An 18,337-nucleotide genomic window follows, 5' to 3' on the forward strand; every position below is an offset into this window, starting at 1 on the left:
AATTATTTAAAACATTATGATTACGATATCATTTGTAAATAATATGCCTAAATAATTTTTTTTATCATGTCTATATGATAGTTTTGCGATGGTGTCTTGAAATTTTGTCCTACAGCTGGGATAAAAGAGCTCGAAATACCTCGCGTTACTTGAGCTGGATGCTGTGGAGCACTTGATGATCCTTGATCTGGGATTAATTAATCTGATCACCCTTGATAAAATTAATTGCAATAACACTTCTGAGCTGAGGAATTGCAATGGCATCTTCAGAATTCGGAACGGGCAAAAGTATAGTTGTGTTGGCGATCGTGGTTGGCTGTTTTGCAATCTTGTGGCCGAAGATCTTCTATCCTATGATGCAGGCTGCCTTTTCTATGACTTCTCCCAAAGCTGAGGATGAGCAAAGTAAATTTTAATTTGATCAATAATATTTCACTGTTGAATGAATGAACCAAAAGCCGGATCAATCGAATAAAAGTGATAATCAATAATATAATTATAATAGTTTTACATTTCTGTTTGCCTTAATAACATTATAACAAAAACATTGAAGATTTAACTTCTAGCTGGTCATTGATTGATGTTTTCTTCAGCCTTTAGACCTAGAGATAGACCTCCTCATTTGCAGCCTGGGATGATGGATCCAAACATGATGAATAAAAGAGAGGGTTATCCTAATCCGTCGCCAATGAAGGAAGGCAGGGTAAAGATTTTATGTTTTCGCTATTGAAGTGATAATGTAAGCAAGCGCCAAAGGGTGCTGATCCCCCCTTCCAAGAGCCAAATAATATGGGTGCAGATTATATGTAATGAACATATTTGATGAATCCCCCTTCCCAAATACATCGCCCTGGATCCGCGCCTGAGTGTAAGCCTTTATTGGCCTCAGTAACTGAGGCCAATAAAGACCCATTTACACAAATTAATTAATTAAATAGTTAACTAAATTTTAAGTTGTCAAATACGCGCACACACTTTAGAATGTATGCCAATGCAAAAGCCCATTACACAGGCTAAGTTGATAAGTTTTTAACTATCAATTCCCCCTCCCTCCATTTATATTTGTGTTTATACAGTATAAGTGCATATATATATATATAGGTATTTTTCCCTCTTCACACATTGTACTTTTTTTATATCAAAAACTCATGATCCCCAGTATGTGACAATCATGTTCGCCTGGATGAAAAATTGTCTCTATTGTGTGTTTATATTTGTCTTAAAATCACCTTTAATATGGAACAACTAACTGAATTTTATTCATAATCTAATCAATTAGAATTTTTTGCTGTGAATAAATATATGTAATTATAAATACATTTTATTGTAAAACAAAATATCAATTCAGAAAAGACCCCAAACGACAGCATTAATTTGGTGGCGACTGAGGATGATGCTATCTCAATATAATAGTAACCCCCTCACCCACACAACAATATTTTTTCTTGCTCTGCTGAGTTATCATTGTATTGAGGCCCCAAAGCAGAATATGTCGAAATCTGCGACGTACGTCACAGAACAATCTGAAAGAATTTTAAGAAAACACTATTATGGGAACTTTTACTGCAGAACATTTCCAGTCAGCCGAGGGCTCGTTGCAGAACAATGGAAAACATTCTGCTTTGGGTTATTGAGGTTTCTTTGTATTCCTGTATTCTGTTGAATTTCTTCTATAGATGATATTAGGATGGTAATTCTTTTGAATGGTGTGTTGAGATTTTTTTTTAGAGTGTTAGTTTACAAAACTTGAAAAAAAACCTAATAAGCCTATTAGTTTTTTTACATTCGCTCCAATTTAACCAATATGTTTATTGGTTGCATTTTTCAAATTTTACGAAAGGATTTTAATGAAAATTTTATAGTGTTATATTAAATCCTGGCCTAACTGGTATCATTGTAGCAAGGTTTCACTATGTTTGTTAAAAGAATCAAAAGTTAGTATAAAGCTCAGTGACATGAAGAAAAATATTTCTGTCATTTATTGAATTATCCAATAAAACTGTGTTATGAAGTGTATGCATAATTTGTTAGAGTGATACATTTTGAAGTTTTCCTTTCTTGATGCCAATTTCATTCCAATGTCTTATACCTTCAGCCTTTTCCGCATCCGTCATCTCGGCAACCAGTAAAACCTCAAGCTAAAACAGGGGGTGCTATGAGCATTATAATGCCAGTCTATACCATTGGGATAGTTGTGTTTTTTGTCTACACTGTGATGAAGGTCAGTATTAATTTTTTTTATGATATATTTAGAAAATGAAACCTGTATGAAACAGAATATCAAGGTATCAAAAGAATTTTCTGTTTTATAAAGGTGCATTGAAGCCCTCTGTGTTTTGATTTCATTCAAAGCATGTTTCCATCTTAGACAGGAATCACTGTATATCATGAAAAATAAACATGGAAAAAAGGAGTCACAATTTGTTTTGGTTCTTTTATTTATAAACCTAGATTTTAGAATAAATCAGTTGATTAAAATATAAATTTCAATAAATTCTTGATGAAAATATTAAAAAAAAGACTTAATTTAAAACCTGAAGCCATAATTTTCAAAGCTTTTTACTTTGTTTTGGCTCAAAGTTTTGAATCTAGACCAGGGATTCCTATAATTTCTACCGTCACTAACTCGACAATGAGATTAGAATTAAAATATATCCTTGTCCATTCCTACAATGTATTCAGATGCATCCTAAAATGCAGCAGCGCAGAGATCTCAGCTGATCAGTGAAGTTAGTGAGGATGAGCTTGTGTTCTTCATTGTTGAGTTTCTTTCACCCCCCCCCCCCATCTCTCTCAAAGTTTTTATTACTGGCAGTATTAAGATGATAAACATGATTGACTGATAATTTAACAGACACACATTGAAAAGTTACTTCAGCAACTAAAGAAATGCCTGCGGTTAAATGCATTATGCATTAAATAGCTTTCAAAACCATATGACATCATTTATGGTTCATGCTAATAGAGAAGAATAATGGGAGTTCTTCCTTCCTACTTTCATTTGGAAATCATTTTTTCTATGAAAAATAAAAATAGAGATACAGTTAATGCATTAAAAGATATGGTATCAAAGTTTTTCTTTTACGTAGCTTCTATTCAAAAAGAATCCTGAAGAGAAAAAGCCACTTGTTAAAGATTTTCATATGGACCCTGACTATCACAAGTTTGTTTGCCAGCAGTCCACAAGAGAGACTAGGTCAGAAAAGCCTAAAAGCAAACCTCAGGAAAAGCCGGTGACACCATCCAAGCAGAAACAGGAAGAACAAAATGGTATGAACATAAAAAATACATTTGTATTGAACATAAAAAAATTGTGCTTTATAAATTTTGTATAATTTTACTTTGATGTCCGGAACATTAGTGTCAATGAAATAACTTAAATATCATGCCGTACTAGCAACTTCATTCTGCTCACAGTTATGCACTTTGTATAAATCTGAATTTTTAAATAATTATTTCTGAAATTGAAAATGGGAGATTTATTATGTAGCTTATAGAACCAGAATTTTTAAATACAATTTTCAGTGCATGCATGTAAAAATAAGATTGATGGAAGTGAAATCAGTAAGTTTCTCTATCTTAATTAGTTACAGTTAATAATATTTCAAATTTTGTTGTTTTGCCAAAATTCAAAAAGAAGTTAGTACCTTTCAAGAAGTGAAAAAAGGGGTACCTCAGGGTTCTGTTCAGGGTCCTATATTATTTTTAATATATATAAATGATTTATGTAACTTGAGATTAAATGGAAAAATTATAATCTCCGCAGATGATACAGTGCTTTATGTGGAAGATACTGATACAGAGCAAATTTAATTAGAAAAGTAGATGATCTGAAACACAAATATTAATATTTGGTTGATTAAACATAAATTAAAACTTCCTCAAAAAACAAAATTTATCTATATGAAGACAAGAAACAAATTATAACACAAACATGCATCTATGAATACATAATCATTGGAGAACAATCAATGCCATTGCCAAGAAATAGATATTGTCCGGGAGTATAATTACTTGGGTATCACAATACAGAATGATCTTAAATGTGAATGCGCACTGTGATATTTTAATAAAGAAGATTAGAAAATATACAGTGATCATTTACAAAATGAAAGACTTGATTGATGAACATTTTTTAAACAATTTATTTTATGCATGGATATATTTAATTATCAATTATGCAATCAGTGCCTGGGGAGAAGCATATTATGAGAATATTTGGAAATTAGATAATATGTATGACAGAATAAGATCTCGAATATTAATCAATAATTCCAAAATGCAATGCCATACTCTAACTTCGAGACAAAACTTTTTGTACAGATTTATCAAATTAAATGACAATTACGTAAGGAAAAATCAAAATAGAGCTACAAATAGATATAATCAAGTTTATCAAGTGCCAAAACCAAATAAAACATTATATAAAAAGAGCTTTTCCTATATTGCCCCTAAAGTATTCAACATCTTTCACACTGAAAATCAATTTGATTAAAATAAAATCATAAATCATATGATTTTTGACTTCGTTAGGCACATAGATTACAAAATCATTTAGATGAATGTATTGAAAGAGTATAAAAACAATATTGAACTGAGTACAAATACAATAATAAAAAAGAAAGGATGTATGGTAATTATATTATATTGAGCTTCACGATAAGCAACTTAATTGTGAACTTTACTCAGATATATACATAAACGAAAATACATTTGAAGAAAAAAATCTATATATATATATATATATATATATATATATATATATATATATATATATATATATAGCTTATTCCTTTAGACCTGCTGGAAGGACTTTTCAATCCCTTGAGGCTACAAAGTGTTCGTTTGTAATATGTGTGTACATATTTTTTGTGTATTATATGTTTGTTTTCGTGTAACACATGTCTAAATTTGTGTATTACATGTTTTTATTTTTGAAGTAAATAAAAAAAACCGTCATTTGATAGTTTTTTTATTCTTTTCTTTCTTTAATGCAGGTAATTTGGATGAAAGTAAGTATTCGTTATATACTTTCTACTTCAGTTATATGTTTGTAAAGAAATGAATGTTTAATGCAATGCATAGAATATGATTCTGATACATGGTGTGAATTTTAGAAGTTGAGTCTCTCAAGTATAATTGCAGTATAATTGCAGTTTTATATCATCCTTCCTCATGCCAAAAGCATGAATGTGAAAATTTACAGGACGTGTAAAATGACGTTATAATGTTTACTCTACCCATGTTTATGAGTGTCATTTTCCCTAAAATGATTTATAACGTGCTTCAATAGGGGTTAAACGTTCACATTTCTAGCAAAACTTAGATAGCAATAAGGTGTCCAACCAGCTAATAACCCCAAAAAATTAAAATTTTCATTTTTATGCTGCTAGCATGAGAGGGGGCAATCAGACAACTAGCTGTTACCCGTGGCTTCATTTGCATGGATTTGGTAATCTGAAAATTACTTGCGATGATTCCTCCATATGACATTTGAATGCTTTATGACCCCCTTGGGGGTTGAATTTTTAGAAATTCGGCCTTTTAGTAGGTATCTACATTATAAAATATAAACAGAGAGGGAGAGACCAAATTTCATATTGTCTATCTTCACTCGTTTCGGCTCGGCCATGATTGTCCAATGTAACCTTTGAACCACCTTATAACACCACCCCCCCCCCCTTCCTAGAGGTTTAAACTTAAAAAGTCTCTCCCTAATGAGTCTTTAGATCATAAAATGAAACTACTGACTAAATTTCATAGTTGTAGCTTCAGTGATTTCAGTTCGGTGTGATTTTTCTATGTTACCTCTAAACCTCTTCATGATTTTCCCCTTTAGGGGTCAAATTTTGAAAACCCCTTTCTTTGTGTCTTTACGTCCTATACAATGAAAACTATTAACACAATTGCATATTTATAGTCTCAGATCAATTTTATCTCAGCATGATTTCTCTATATAACCTTTGAATCCCCTTAGAGGTCAAATTTTGAAAAAATCCCAGTTCTTGGTGAGTCTTTATATCATGAAATGAAACTAGGGATAAAATTTTATACAGTCGACCCCCGCATTCACGGTTTTCATATTCCCTGTATCCGTATTCGCGGTTTTTTTTCTTCATTGAAAAAAAAAAATTCCCAACACTCAGCAATCGTCATTCACGTGTTTTGTTTACAAAATTTGAGTTGTACATGTTTAGGATGGCTCATTTTTCTAATACTATTGATCCCCAAAGCAGAATGTTTTGCATTGTTCTGCAATGAGCCCTCGACTTACTGGAAATGTTCTGCAGTTCCCATAATAGTGTTTTCTACATTTTTCTTAAAATTCTTCCCGAATGTTCTGCAACGTATATCGCAGACTTCGGCATATTCTGCTTTGGGGCTATTGATAATGTTTCAAAAACACAAAAAAAAGTGAAAATTTTACAAAAAAAACATTGATATATTGACTATATATGCTTGGAAAAAGTAAATTAATTGCTGCTGTTGCCCGCCATTATGGAATCAACGAATCTACGGTGGCATATATCAAGAGAAAGGAATCTGAAATTCAATCAGTCGAGGCTGTAGCTGCACCTATGGCAGCGAAAACTTTGCATTCCCTACAGGACCCATGTGTTTCTCGTACAGAAAATGCTGTTTTTTTTGTGGGTCAAGGCTGCCACAGAAAAGGTATTCCAGTTGATTCTAGTATTATAAAAGAAAAGGCAAAAAATTTTTACTCTTCTATAAAGGAAAGAGCTGGTGAAACGTCTATTTCATCAGAACTTTATGCAAGTAAAGGTTGGTTTCATAGGTTTAAGAAACTATTTGGATTACGCGCTGTATAAAATCACTGACGATCAAGCCTCTGCCGACCAGGAGGTAGCTGGAAAATTCCACAAAGAAATTATAAAAGAGATTGTCACGTTAGCGAAACAGGTGGAGAGAGAAGAGTTCAATGATATGGATATAGAAGAAATTGAACAGCTAAAAAAATTAATAGCAATTCAGAGGAATTAATGCAGCTGAGTGACTGCTCCTGAAACTGAAGCTGTACCAGATGAAGAGGATCAAGATGAAAAAGTAGAAGACCAGTTCAACATGTGTAACATAGAGGAAGGTTTTCGCAAGTTCAAATCAGCAATAGATTATTTTCATGACATAGATCCTTTTGTGGTATGTTCTTCTCATGTAGAAAAATTAGTAGAGGAAGCCTTATTTACATACTCCAACATACTTGATGATATGAAGAAGAAACGACAAACAGAAATCATTGTTCTTTGAGAAAAACATCTCCACCCTCTTTTACATATCCTTCTATCCCTGCGTCATCCTGTTCTTTTCCTGATGTTCAATAAACGAGATATACAAAAAAAAACCATGGTTTCGGTTATTCGTGGATTTCCATATTCGCTGTCACCTCCAGAACGTAACCCCAGCGAATACGGGGGGCCGACTGTATATATATAACTTCAGTGGTTTCTGCTTGATGTGATATCAATATATGTTATCTCTTAACCTTAAGTCGATTTAAGAAAACCACCTTAGTTAGTTTTTACATCATAAAATGAAACTACTGAGCAAATTTGATAATTACAGCTTCAGCAGTTTTGGCTTGGCAATGATGAATCAGTCAGTCATGACCAGGGTTGAAGCTGCGGTCACATTTTTTGCAAAATGCGAAAGAAAATCTGAGAATGCAAAAGAAGAAGTAGCCACTTTTGCAAAAATACATATAGAGGGTATGAAGCGAGTGGGCATATATCCATCAATCATTAACATTTTGCTAAAGCTTTTTTACCCATTTTTGCTTTTTTGCTAAATGAATTTTTTACCTAGCTTAAACCCTGTCAGGACATGTTATTTTATGTGTATAGATAGGGTGGTAATATTATCAAACATTTTTGTAGTTTGTATTGGATGCATATTTGTAATCAAACAGTTGAAAAGTGATGAAAACTTTACTTGTTTACAAGAATATTTCTTTTTCTGGTCATTGTCACAACCTTTTCACTATTTTTAGACTGGATTTTGTGTGTATATGTTTTTAATACACTAACGATAAGCTAGTTTTTCCTGATTCTTTTTAATTGCAACTTTGTTCTAATTACAGAAGACTATGAAATTTACAAATTAAGAAAAAAGTTGGAAGAGACCGAAGTAGCCATGGAGAGAATAATGAAGCAGATGGGTGCTGTTAGCAATTGTTTATCGAAAGCTTGCCTCTTGAAAGATGGGACTTTTACTTTCAAAGAAACCAAAGTAGATCAAAATTTAAAATTTATTTTAGCGTGAAGTTTTTTTGTACTTCAACTTTATCAATTGGGTTCAGGGTATATTTTTTGTTTAACTTATTCAACTTGGAATTATAACTTTTGCTATTAGTGATTTATTTTATCTCAACTTTTCTATAAATGAGTTTCTGCTTGCAAATACAACGCCACAACAGGCGAAATGCCTAATGAGGTGGCTGAGAAAAAGATGCCATAACAAATATAAATGCCATATATTTCTAAAATACAGCAATCCAACTAAAAATAATTATAAAACTAAAAAGAATATATATACATGATGAAATATTATACAATGACCCATAAATTATATTTATGGTTGTCTTATTCTAAGTATGGATAGCTTCTCGATTCACCCCAGCATGTTTATTGTATATCTTTTTAAACATGTCAATTATGACATGAATGTTAATTCTGTTAAATGTCAATTATGTTAGAATTCACAACCCCCGGAGGTAAGCTATTCCATTTATTAACAACCCTATTAGAGAAAAATTCCCTGCAACATCATAACCTAGAATTGTCACCAATCGACACTACTTTACCGCACACCAACTCCGGTCATATATTGCCATACAGCAATTTCCAACCAGTGGAGTTAGGTGGGAAATGAAGACTCCATCCATCGGTGGTTGCCCCAGGCTCAGTAGGTAAAGAACTTGCTTCTGACATTCTATGCTGTAATTCTGACCCATAGACATGATACTGGTGTCTCCTTGTCAAAGCAGTCAATTGACTGTATTAATAATTCATGGTCCATCCTATCAATCCCATTGAAAATTTTGAACACTTTGATGATATCCTCCTGACACCTGCATTCATCTAATGTAAACATATTTAAAAAATGAATTCTTTCTTCATAACTCAAGCTCTGTGTGCAACAAGAACATGCGCAGCTCTTCTCTGCACCCCTTCAACCAAGTCTATGTCCCTCTTGCTTGAAACGTGAAAATGGTCTCGTAGGTATGGTCTCCAAAACCGTACAGCATACTCTCATCCAGGACAAACTAAGCTTCAGAAAAGCAGAAGAATGACTTTAGGAGAACAAGAAAAGACCTTTTTGAAAATGAAACTGAGCATTCTATTTGCTTTTTTGACCATGGTGGTAGTTTTTGGTGCATGTTGGTTTCAAAGCATGCTTTTAAAGGATTGGTGTGTGTATATGTAATATCATGACTTTGGCAAATTTTAGAAGGTCTTTGGTGGAAATGGTTCAAATTTGCATGATAAGATATGATGAAACTGTAATTCTCATATTAAAATTTAATAGCATCATCAGTATTATATAATTATGGGGATGTACAGGTTAGCAAAATAAAACAGATAAGGACAGCTTGCCATCCTCTTGAATCATACTTTGCTGAATTTGAGTAATAGTAGTACATGGGACATCATTAAAGCTTTCAATATCAATACCAACATTGACTGCTGAATTATGTATGTATTCAAGGGAATGAGAGCAAAATTTATGTGCACAATGTGTTTCATTATTTTCTGTGATTTGTTTTTGTTTCCTTATTGCCAAATTTTGCCAAGACTGTTTTCATATTTGCTTGTACTTGAAATTCTTGTGCAATTGATATGATTGTTTGCTTTCACAGGATGCAGTAGAAGCTTCTCAGTTGTTTGCAGCTACCCCAGATATGGTAAAGGCTGTTGTTGACGACTGTGAGGGAAACAAGGAAGTCGAAACTAAAGTCGGGAGTTTTCCTGTAGTTGATTCAGAGCCTGTTGTTGCAAGTGAATGTGTCAAGAAAGATGATGATGATGACGTTTGTGATGATGATCCTGACTGCCCTTTGGAAAAAGCTATACCAAGCTTGGAGCAAAGCTTAAAAAGAGAGTCCAGCATCAACAGTGATAACTCAAGCTTTGAAATGCTAAGCCACAGTCTCGCTGAAAGCTCAAGTGGATATGGCATAGCAACTTTGGATTCTGAAAATGCCGATGTAGAAGCATCGGTGGGAGATATCCAATCTACGTATACTGACAACCTTGATGCAGGAAATGAAACATCATCAGATGACAACATTCAGGATGATGATACTGGCAGAGCAGATAGACATGAGGATTGTTGTGCTTCTAATAAGAATCAAGGTAAATCCATTGGTCAAACATGCATGAAATCAAATTCATGACATTTCTCAAAGAGAATTTTATCTTTAGGAAAGTGCAATATAGTCCCATTCATCAACTCAGTACTACATTTTGTGTCTATTTCTAACATGTATCAAGTCCATGTAGGCATTACAAGTATTTTATTACTGTTTGTGACATATTTACACATCTATACCCGTAAATGATTTTGTTATGAAAATATATAACGCTCAGTGCTTTTCAAACTATGCCATGGTGTTTGATATTATAGGTACATAGTGTAGTATTATGTGGCATATTGTTTAGCATTTCAGTACATGATTTTTTTTTTCAAATTAACTCCATCATTGCTTAAAGCACTAATTGTACAGATGCCAGTTTTTGCTGTTGCAAATTCAAATGCTCTTTTTCTTGTTTATTGTCTATAGCTTCTGTGTATGTTTACCCTGCTTAGATTAGCAGTCATTTGTAAATCAAAACAGGCTTCTTGATATACTTGAGCTATATTGATAATAATAGGTACAAATGCGTGTTGCATGAACAGCTGTTGGTGCTTATTGAATGGGTCTTTTTTCGTAATTTGAAAATCTTGTACATCCTTACCAAAAAAAAATGCTGTTCCATATGCTGCTACTACTAAACCATGTTCCATATGCTGCTAGACACTGAATGGGGGGAAGGGGAATTCAGTTAACTAGACATTTGTAACGGGGGTTGCTATTTTCATATAGTGTTTTTTATGATTGTTATTTTGTTTTCTCAACCTAATTTGTAATTTATAAGCTTTGATTGTGATATTTTGTATAAAAAAACCATTATATAATACAAGCAATGTTAATGCAGTAATTCCTATGCTACAGTGAAATATATGCAGTTTTATTAACATTCTTTGTATCCATATTCTCCTGAAAAAGATTTTGTATATACTAATATTCTTCTTTACAAACTATTTATTCATATATGAGGTAGTCAAAAATCAACTGCACATTATTTTAGTTTATTCACACCAATTTTAGGGGGTTGATAGGCAGAGCCATGACCAATCTGCAGAGAAAACTCTGATGATGATAACTCATGATTTGTCATTTACATTTCTCAAGCTTGCCATATCTTATTCTCTAATGATAGAGGTTGCAAGGTATCTTGCTCCTTCTTTGTGCTTCATGCTTGTCCAACAACTCGATTCACTCATGCATGCTTCCATATGATAGAGCACTGTACCCATATTGCGTTATGAGATTCCTATGAATTTCAGTCTCTGACGCACCTGCTAACCAGAGAACTAACAGATTATTGCTCCTCATTCCTTTTTATTACTCCCTATGCTGCTACTGGATTACCCATGTTTACATTCATACAGAAGTGAGAAAAACTCCACTATTTAAGGTCCAACTTTGATAATGGGACCCCAGTATAGTATCAACTCGATGCATGAATGCGCAGTGCACGTCTTCCCCTACATCCTGGAGCTGGGTTCTTTGGCAGCCCCCCCCCCCCCAAGCCAGATTTTTCACAGGCCCTTCTATGGTGAATTTATAGCATAAGAAAATGGAAAATTATCATAATTGTGTCAGGTCCCAGAGCTTGGGCCCTGTCAGCCCCAATTTTGTGGGGGGGGGGGGCATGAAGCAGTGTAGCAAACAGAGAGCAAGTAGACCTTCAACACAATACTCACATAATAGGAAAATTCAGCCATTTTTACTTTAAGATATAGAAGATGGATGGCAGCACTAGTAGAACATGAAACAAGCATAACTCTGACATCAAAAATATTTTTGAGCACACATAGTATGTTCTGGCATGCATAAATTCATTAGAAATTCCCAAGAGGAATGTTTACCAGGTGCACATACATTTAAGTAGTAGTCTAAAAAGGAATGTGTGGTGCCCAAAGTGATTAAATATGATTAATAATTTTTTACTTTCCCACACAGTTTTATTAAATTTGTCAATTCAATGGCGCAGTTCAAAAAGACAACATCTCAAAATTCCCTGTGAGAGATAATATCAAAGTATGGGATATCTGCATTTTAAAGATTCACTTTGTGTAGAACTCAATAATAGTCAGCTCAGGTTAAATTGCAGTTGAGAGCATATAAGCAGAGTTAGGGGTTGTTGCTGTTTTTAAATATGTAGGGGCATTTTCCACCATTCTCCTAGTGAACTCGAAAATGCATTTTTTTTTATTTGTTGCCTTTTTGAATTGGTTTGTCAAATTGATTTTTGAGTAATTTTTTCTGTAAAAATCTAAAAAATATGCTGATTCATATATTAATGTGTGTCATTGTTCTTGTTATTTACTTCAAGCAACAACCAGTATTTGAATGAATATTTTGCAACTGTGTCATATTCCAATGTAATTTAGTGATTACCAGTTTTATAAGCCCATTTTAACAAATCATCCAGATCCCAAACTTTGCTCTATCATGAGTCAACTGTATGCCTCTGCCAATGCTTCAAGTAGCGAGACTAGTTTCAAATCTATCATGCATGTGTTGAAGAAGTCTGTTTCCATAAAATAAATAAGTAGTACATAGTAATTCTAGAAAGAAAGGAAAATGATTCTAGTTTTTGTACAAACTGTAGAAACTGTTTTGTACTGCTATTTTAGTTTTTTGAGAAGTACCTATACTGTCACATAATTGTATATATCATATCTTTTCCCCCCCTACATTGTATAGTGATGCAGAGTATCATTCCCGGGAATTAGAAATTTACCATTCTTATTGTATATGTCAAGATTAGCATGTTAAATGCTGAACAGCTTTTGTTGATTAGTCTGAAACAATTTGTTTGATTTATTGATTTGTCTGTGTCTCAACTTCCTGCGGGGAGTAACAAAAAAATGGAATCATTGAAGTCTGTTGTTAAAAAGTTATTGGCAGTAATGTTCACAAAAAAAAAAGAATAAAAAATTGTTTCTGTACTAATGTTGTGCTTGTCACAGTGTCAATTCAGATCAACCCACTTTAAAAAGCAAGTTAATCTGCATTCAAGCTAGTCAGTATTATATCATTTGATAGCAGACTGATACGATGCTCAACCTGTTGATTGTCTTATAAGAAATATTTCTTATATAGCAAATTTTGTGATAAAATAATTGTATATTGTCATGTAGAATTTTTTTTTTTTTGAGGTTCTGATGGCATAATTTTAATTTGTGTGACTTTTGGTACTCACAAGAATTCAACCTTTGATTATTAAGGGAGCGTTAAATTAATTGTTAATAACATAACTGATTAAGTTAATTAAATGAGGTTCAATTCAGTTAGCAGAATCCTTTGCCATAATCAATAGGGAACTGGAATGGTTGTTTTCTAATTGGTGCAGAAAAGAATCATAATATCAATTCCTCACTAGAACACTAAATGTGATAATATAGATTATTTTATGGTGTTGGAAATTGGAATCAAATTTCAAGAAGACATGGTTACCACAAAAAATTACAATCAAAGTTAGATGGTTAGACTGTTTTTGAATCACACATGATTCATTTTCAATTTCCGTATAGATTAGATTAGAGTGTCGTTAATTTTTGTTTATGACAAAATGTTTATATTTATTAATGCTAGTCAAGCTATTTTATTTTTATGAAGCATTCCCTTCCATGTATTTTTTTGTCAAAATGTGATTCATTGGAATAAGCTGGTGTGACATCTTTAACTTGTTGCTGTATAATCATTTTCCCTGCATGATTTTCTTGGGATGATTGCTACCTTATTCTATTAAGTAAGAATGATTGTGTGTATAATTTTTTGGAATTCTTTGTCCTTAACTTTTAATATAATAACCTTTTGTCTATAACTATATGCCTAAATTATATGATCTGACACATATTTCAGTATGTGTAGAATTTTATAATTTCACACAGAAATAATCTGGATCTGTATAATTAGCCAACAAAACTAAAGATATCACGACAATACATTAGTGTTAAAAATTTCATCTTAGAAATGGTACTTTTTATACTCAAAAAGTTCATTTTTTTATTCAGTTTCTAAACCATTATATATTTATCTGATTGGTACTTAAAAGTTGTAAATTTAGTTAGGCCAGTGTTAAAACTATAAATGTGAAATTTTTTACCCTTCTCATATACAGGGTGTTTCAAAAGAATCATTAGATTTAAAAAAATCATAACTATTCAGCTTTTAATCCATTTTGATTGAATAATGTATAGGTAGAAAGAGGGAAATCTCGAGTTTTATGCAGTTGCTGACAGATAATGCTAAAGCTCTTTTTAGGCCGCCACTCCAGTGTTTGTCAAGATGGTGACTGAGCAACAGAAATCGTTGTGTGTTCTAAGATTTGTGAAGTACGAGTCCGTAACAACTGTTCGTCTTGCTTTTTGTCTACAGTACCCTGGTGTTGAACTTCCTTCTGCTCAAAAAGAGTATTAAGTGATGGTATAAATAATTCCGAGGCACCGGTTGTCTGTGTAAGGGGAAATCCCCTGGCCGTCCCCGCATGTCAGACGAAAATATATAGCACATCCAAAAGAGGTTTGCATGTGTAGTCCACAGAAATCCACTTGCAGTGGATGCAAACATGCTTGCAAAAGTTTGGGACAGATTTGACTACCGTATAGACATATGCCGTGCATCCCAAGGTGGACATATTGAGCACCTTTAATTTGGTTTGTAAAGAAACTTTATGATTAGCCATGTAATATATAAAATTAATCTTAAGTGTCTGTGTTCAATATTTTTCGTAATATACACATTTCAAATCTGGTGATTCTTTTTGAAACACCCTGTATATGGGACATTAAAAAATAAAAGTTAAACATTGTCACTTATTCTTTACCTATGAGAAAGTGTTTAATTTCATGTATGTTATAGTTAAATGAATGACGGATATGAAATTTTCAATTTTTTTTCCATTATAAAATGAAGCTTTGACATGGAAAGCATGTAAGTCACTATAAACAAATTTTACAGGATGAGCAAAAGTGTTTCTATCTTACATTTGACGTAAGCACCACTTTTTTGAAACATGGGCATCACCTTACTTTCTTTTCCATGCCATTGGCATTAATTATTTTATCTGTGAAAATGTGGTAGAGATGCTTCTCCATGTCAATGCTTGAAATACTCATTTTCCAATTGACTAATAAATTAAGTAGTTTTCCTACATTTTTTTTTCTTGCATATGTCATTAATTTTTTTTGATTTTACAGATATTATGAGCTCTTATTTTAAATGAGAAATGAATATAAAGATTATATGTTGTTAATCTCAATCTTATTAGTAATTATGTATTGATTTTATTAGTTTATTTAATACACCTTCACTATTTTCCATCTTTCGCACGTGTGAAAATGGAGTGTATTGAAAAACATACAAATGCTTGTGATAACACTAGTCATTTTTGTCTGTTATTATTTAGATGACAAATATATTGAGTATTATGGTTGAGTCAATAAAATGAAATCATGGTATTCACATGTGTCGTCTGCACTCATTGCTTTTGAAGATTAATAATAATTAATGGTTACCAACCGGGAACCATTTGGCCTCTTGTAGTCCTGGTATATTCTGAGAGGGCCACAGGGAAAATCTCTCTCAAATAGTGGGAGAGCATATATACAATATACTACCTGCAAAATGACATGTGAAACATTTGAGCAGAAGAAAGTATGTGAAAAAAAAGTGTGACTGCTTTTACAATCCAGTAGAACCAGCCCCCCCCCCCCCGCCACAAGAGGGGGCAGCCCGAGGTGTCAGCAGATCCATTTTCTTCATAAATAGTTCGAACGCTATGAATTGATTCAGAAACCAATTTAATGAGCATAGAAGGTCCCACTCCTTTGCCGTGGGGCTGGTAAATGGTGTGGTACGAGGAAAAAACATGGTTCAAAGGGGACTGGATAGGTAGAAAAGCTTCAGAAACACAAACAATTATATAGCATATCATTGTAGCGAGATTTTACTATATTTTATTTTAATGTTTAAATTTTTTCACAAAAATACAGTAAAACCCCTCTTAACAGACACCCCTCAGATGCGGTCACCCCCTCTTTTATGGCCAAATAATAATTTCCCCCGTGCATAATAAAAGTATGCATTTCAAACCCCTGTTTAACTGTCACCCTTTTTTTTTACGGACGAATTTTTTTTATCCCGCAGGTGTCCGTAAAAGAGGTTTCACCTTTTTCGTCGACTTCGGGGTTTGGGGGGGGGGGAGGAGGACACACGAGCCCTTTTGCAGCCTTTCTTCATATGCCTCTGCTGTGTGTGCCTTCCCCCCTTAACTTCCTGTCACGGCTGCCTTTTCGCTTGATTTCCATCCGTGAGCATCCTTAAAATATCCCACGCATTTATAAGCTCGATGATCCCACGACCACAGGTGTTTTGGGGGGGCGTATGGCTAAAGGTAGAGCGAAACGCTGCTTCTCAAATAACACCCTATGCTTCTGTTAGCCATACAATTTCTGTATTTCATGAATTAAATTTAAAAGAAAAATTAAATACAGTAAACCTTTTTTGCTGACACCGGCGGGACAAAAAAAAATACTCTTCCGTAAAAGACCATCCGTTAATCAGGGGTTTGAAATGCATACTTTATAAAATAAAGGTAATTATTATTTGGCCGTAAAATAGGGGGGGTGTCCATTACCAGGAGTTTTACTGTACATATCAATTAACGAGATCTAGTGAAAACCGAAACTGAAAGTTCACTGCGAATCTAGTAAGGTCCTCACTGGAACAGAAGGATTCTGGGATATGTTTGCACGTTGGTTTGAGCGGGATTCCAGACTTTCTGCTTTGACGTGTGCCGTGGATGTCATCGGAAAAACGTCGCCTCGAAGCGTTCAACGTTAATCAATTCCCGTTTCAAGTCTACACATTTTTCCATTCATATTCACAGGTAATAAAAAATAATAATATTTTCTTTAAAATAAAACATCAGTTATACTCTTGATCAATAATCGGATCTATGTGCAGTGAATCTAATTTTTCACATGCAACTGTCATATAGTATAATCAGGGCTGTCTCAGAGCCCAGGGGCTTGTGGGGGGGGGGGGGGACTTTTTAGTACCAGACCCAATTTTCGAGAATACGTAAATTATTGATAATTTCAGTAGGGTAGGGACCCTCGGAATTTCACTTTGCCTCTCCCCCATGATGCTGTTAATACAGTTTTGGAGTATAACCATCAATTGCATGGTAGGAAATTTACGCGATTATATTGGTATTCAATTGTTGCGCCGCTTCCAGGTCGGATTCGTTTCTCTGTCTACAATAGAAGATCATCCCAATATGAAATTACTGGTGTGAGGGACTGAATGAAAGCACTGGGAATTAACTTTTCAATTAAGTACTGTAGCTTTCCCCCCCCCCCAATAGGTGGATGCTTGGTGTATGGGTGCTGGAACCCGGGGGCTGAGGTTATCTGAGCCCCCTCCCTCACTTCATGTCGGCGCCTCTGGTTTGGTGTCATACCTGAGGTCCAACTTTGACTTAAGGGGCTCCTCTGGGCAGAAAGTTTTTCGGGGACGCTATACGACTTGGGTAAAAGATGTTTGGTTAAGTCGTTGGGTTTTAGTTGCTCATAGCCTTGGGAAGGGCTGAAATTTTCATTTCTTCCCAAGGCTATGAGCGCCTCGGACAAGTACCTGGTGCCTAAAAAGTGGATTTATTGTTTTACTGTGTGTGTGTTGCTATACAAACCACCGTTCTACCATTCTAGTCTAATTTTCTTGACCACTAATTCGTCAAATTTGTCGCCCTGGGCAAAGTTCGTTCAGCCCTTCTCAAAGTCTGCTTAGCCCTACGTCCCTCTAAATAAGCCTCGGTCTCTGAGTCACTCTTTTGGTCATTCACACGCTTGTACACTTTCCTGGCCATTCTCCGACCTGGTTCCTTGATTTCAAGATCACTCCTATGCTCACACACTCTCTAGGTCACTTTTGGTCACTTCCATGCCTACGCAGTCTATAGGTCGTTTTGATCGCCCACATGCT

At 34.1% G+C, this 18,337-nt stretch overlaps 1 protein-coding gene across 1 annotated transcript; it reads left to right on the forward strand.

Annotated features, from left to right (window-relative positions):
* The first annotated feature begins 159 nt into the window (after positions 1–159).
* On the forward strand, positions 160–15,810 carry LOC149075815 (uncharacterized). The gene is made up of 7 exons (XM_089243328.1): positions 160–405; positions 594–703; positions 2,096–2,221; positions 3,090–3,270; positions 4,998–5,012; positions 8,096–8,244; positions 9,875–15,810. Exons 1-7 carry the CDS (start codon positions 258–260, stop codon positions 10,409–10,411), a joined length of 1,266 nt encoding a protein of 421 aa, XP_089099454.1. The 5' UTR covers positions 160–257; the 3' UTR covers positions 10,412–15,810.
* Positions 15,811–18,337: the final 2,527 nt, after the last annotated feature.

The sequence above is a fragment of the Pholcus phalangioides genome, unplaced genomic scaffold (genome assembly GCF_987345545.1).
Source record: "Pholcus phalangioides strain wild (caught in Gottingen) unplaced genomic scaffold, Ppha-v1.0 ptg000015l_1, whole genome shotgun sequence".
Classification (NCBI taxonomy): Eukaryota; Metazoa; Arthropoda; class Arachnida; order Araneae; family Pholcidae; genus Pholcus; species Pholcus phalangioides.

Coding starts and splice junctions, on each gene's coding strand:
- LOC149075815 (XM_089243328.1), top strand. CDS start 258: ATGGCATCTTCAGAATTCGGAACGGGCAAAAGTATAGTTGTGTTGGCG. Junction 704..2,095: donor CGCCAATGAAGGAAGGCAGG/GTAAAGATTTTA, acceptor TTATACCTTCAG/CCTTTTCCGCATCCGTCATC. Junction 8,245..9,874: donor TTACTTTCAAAGAAACCAAA/GTAGATCAAAAT, acceptor TTGCTTTCACAG/GATGCAGTAGAAGCTTCTCA.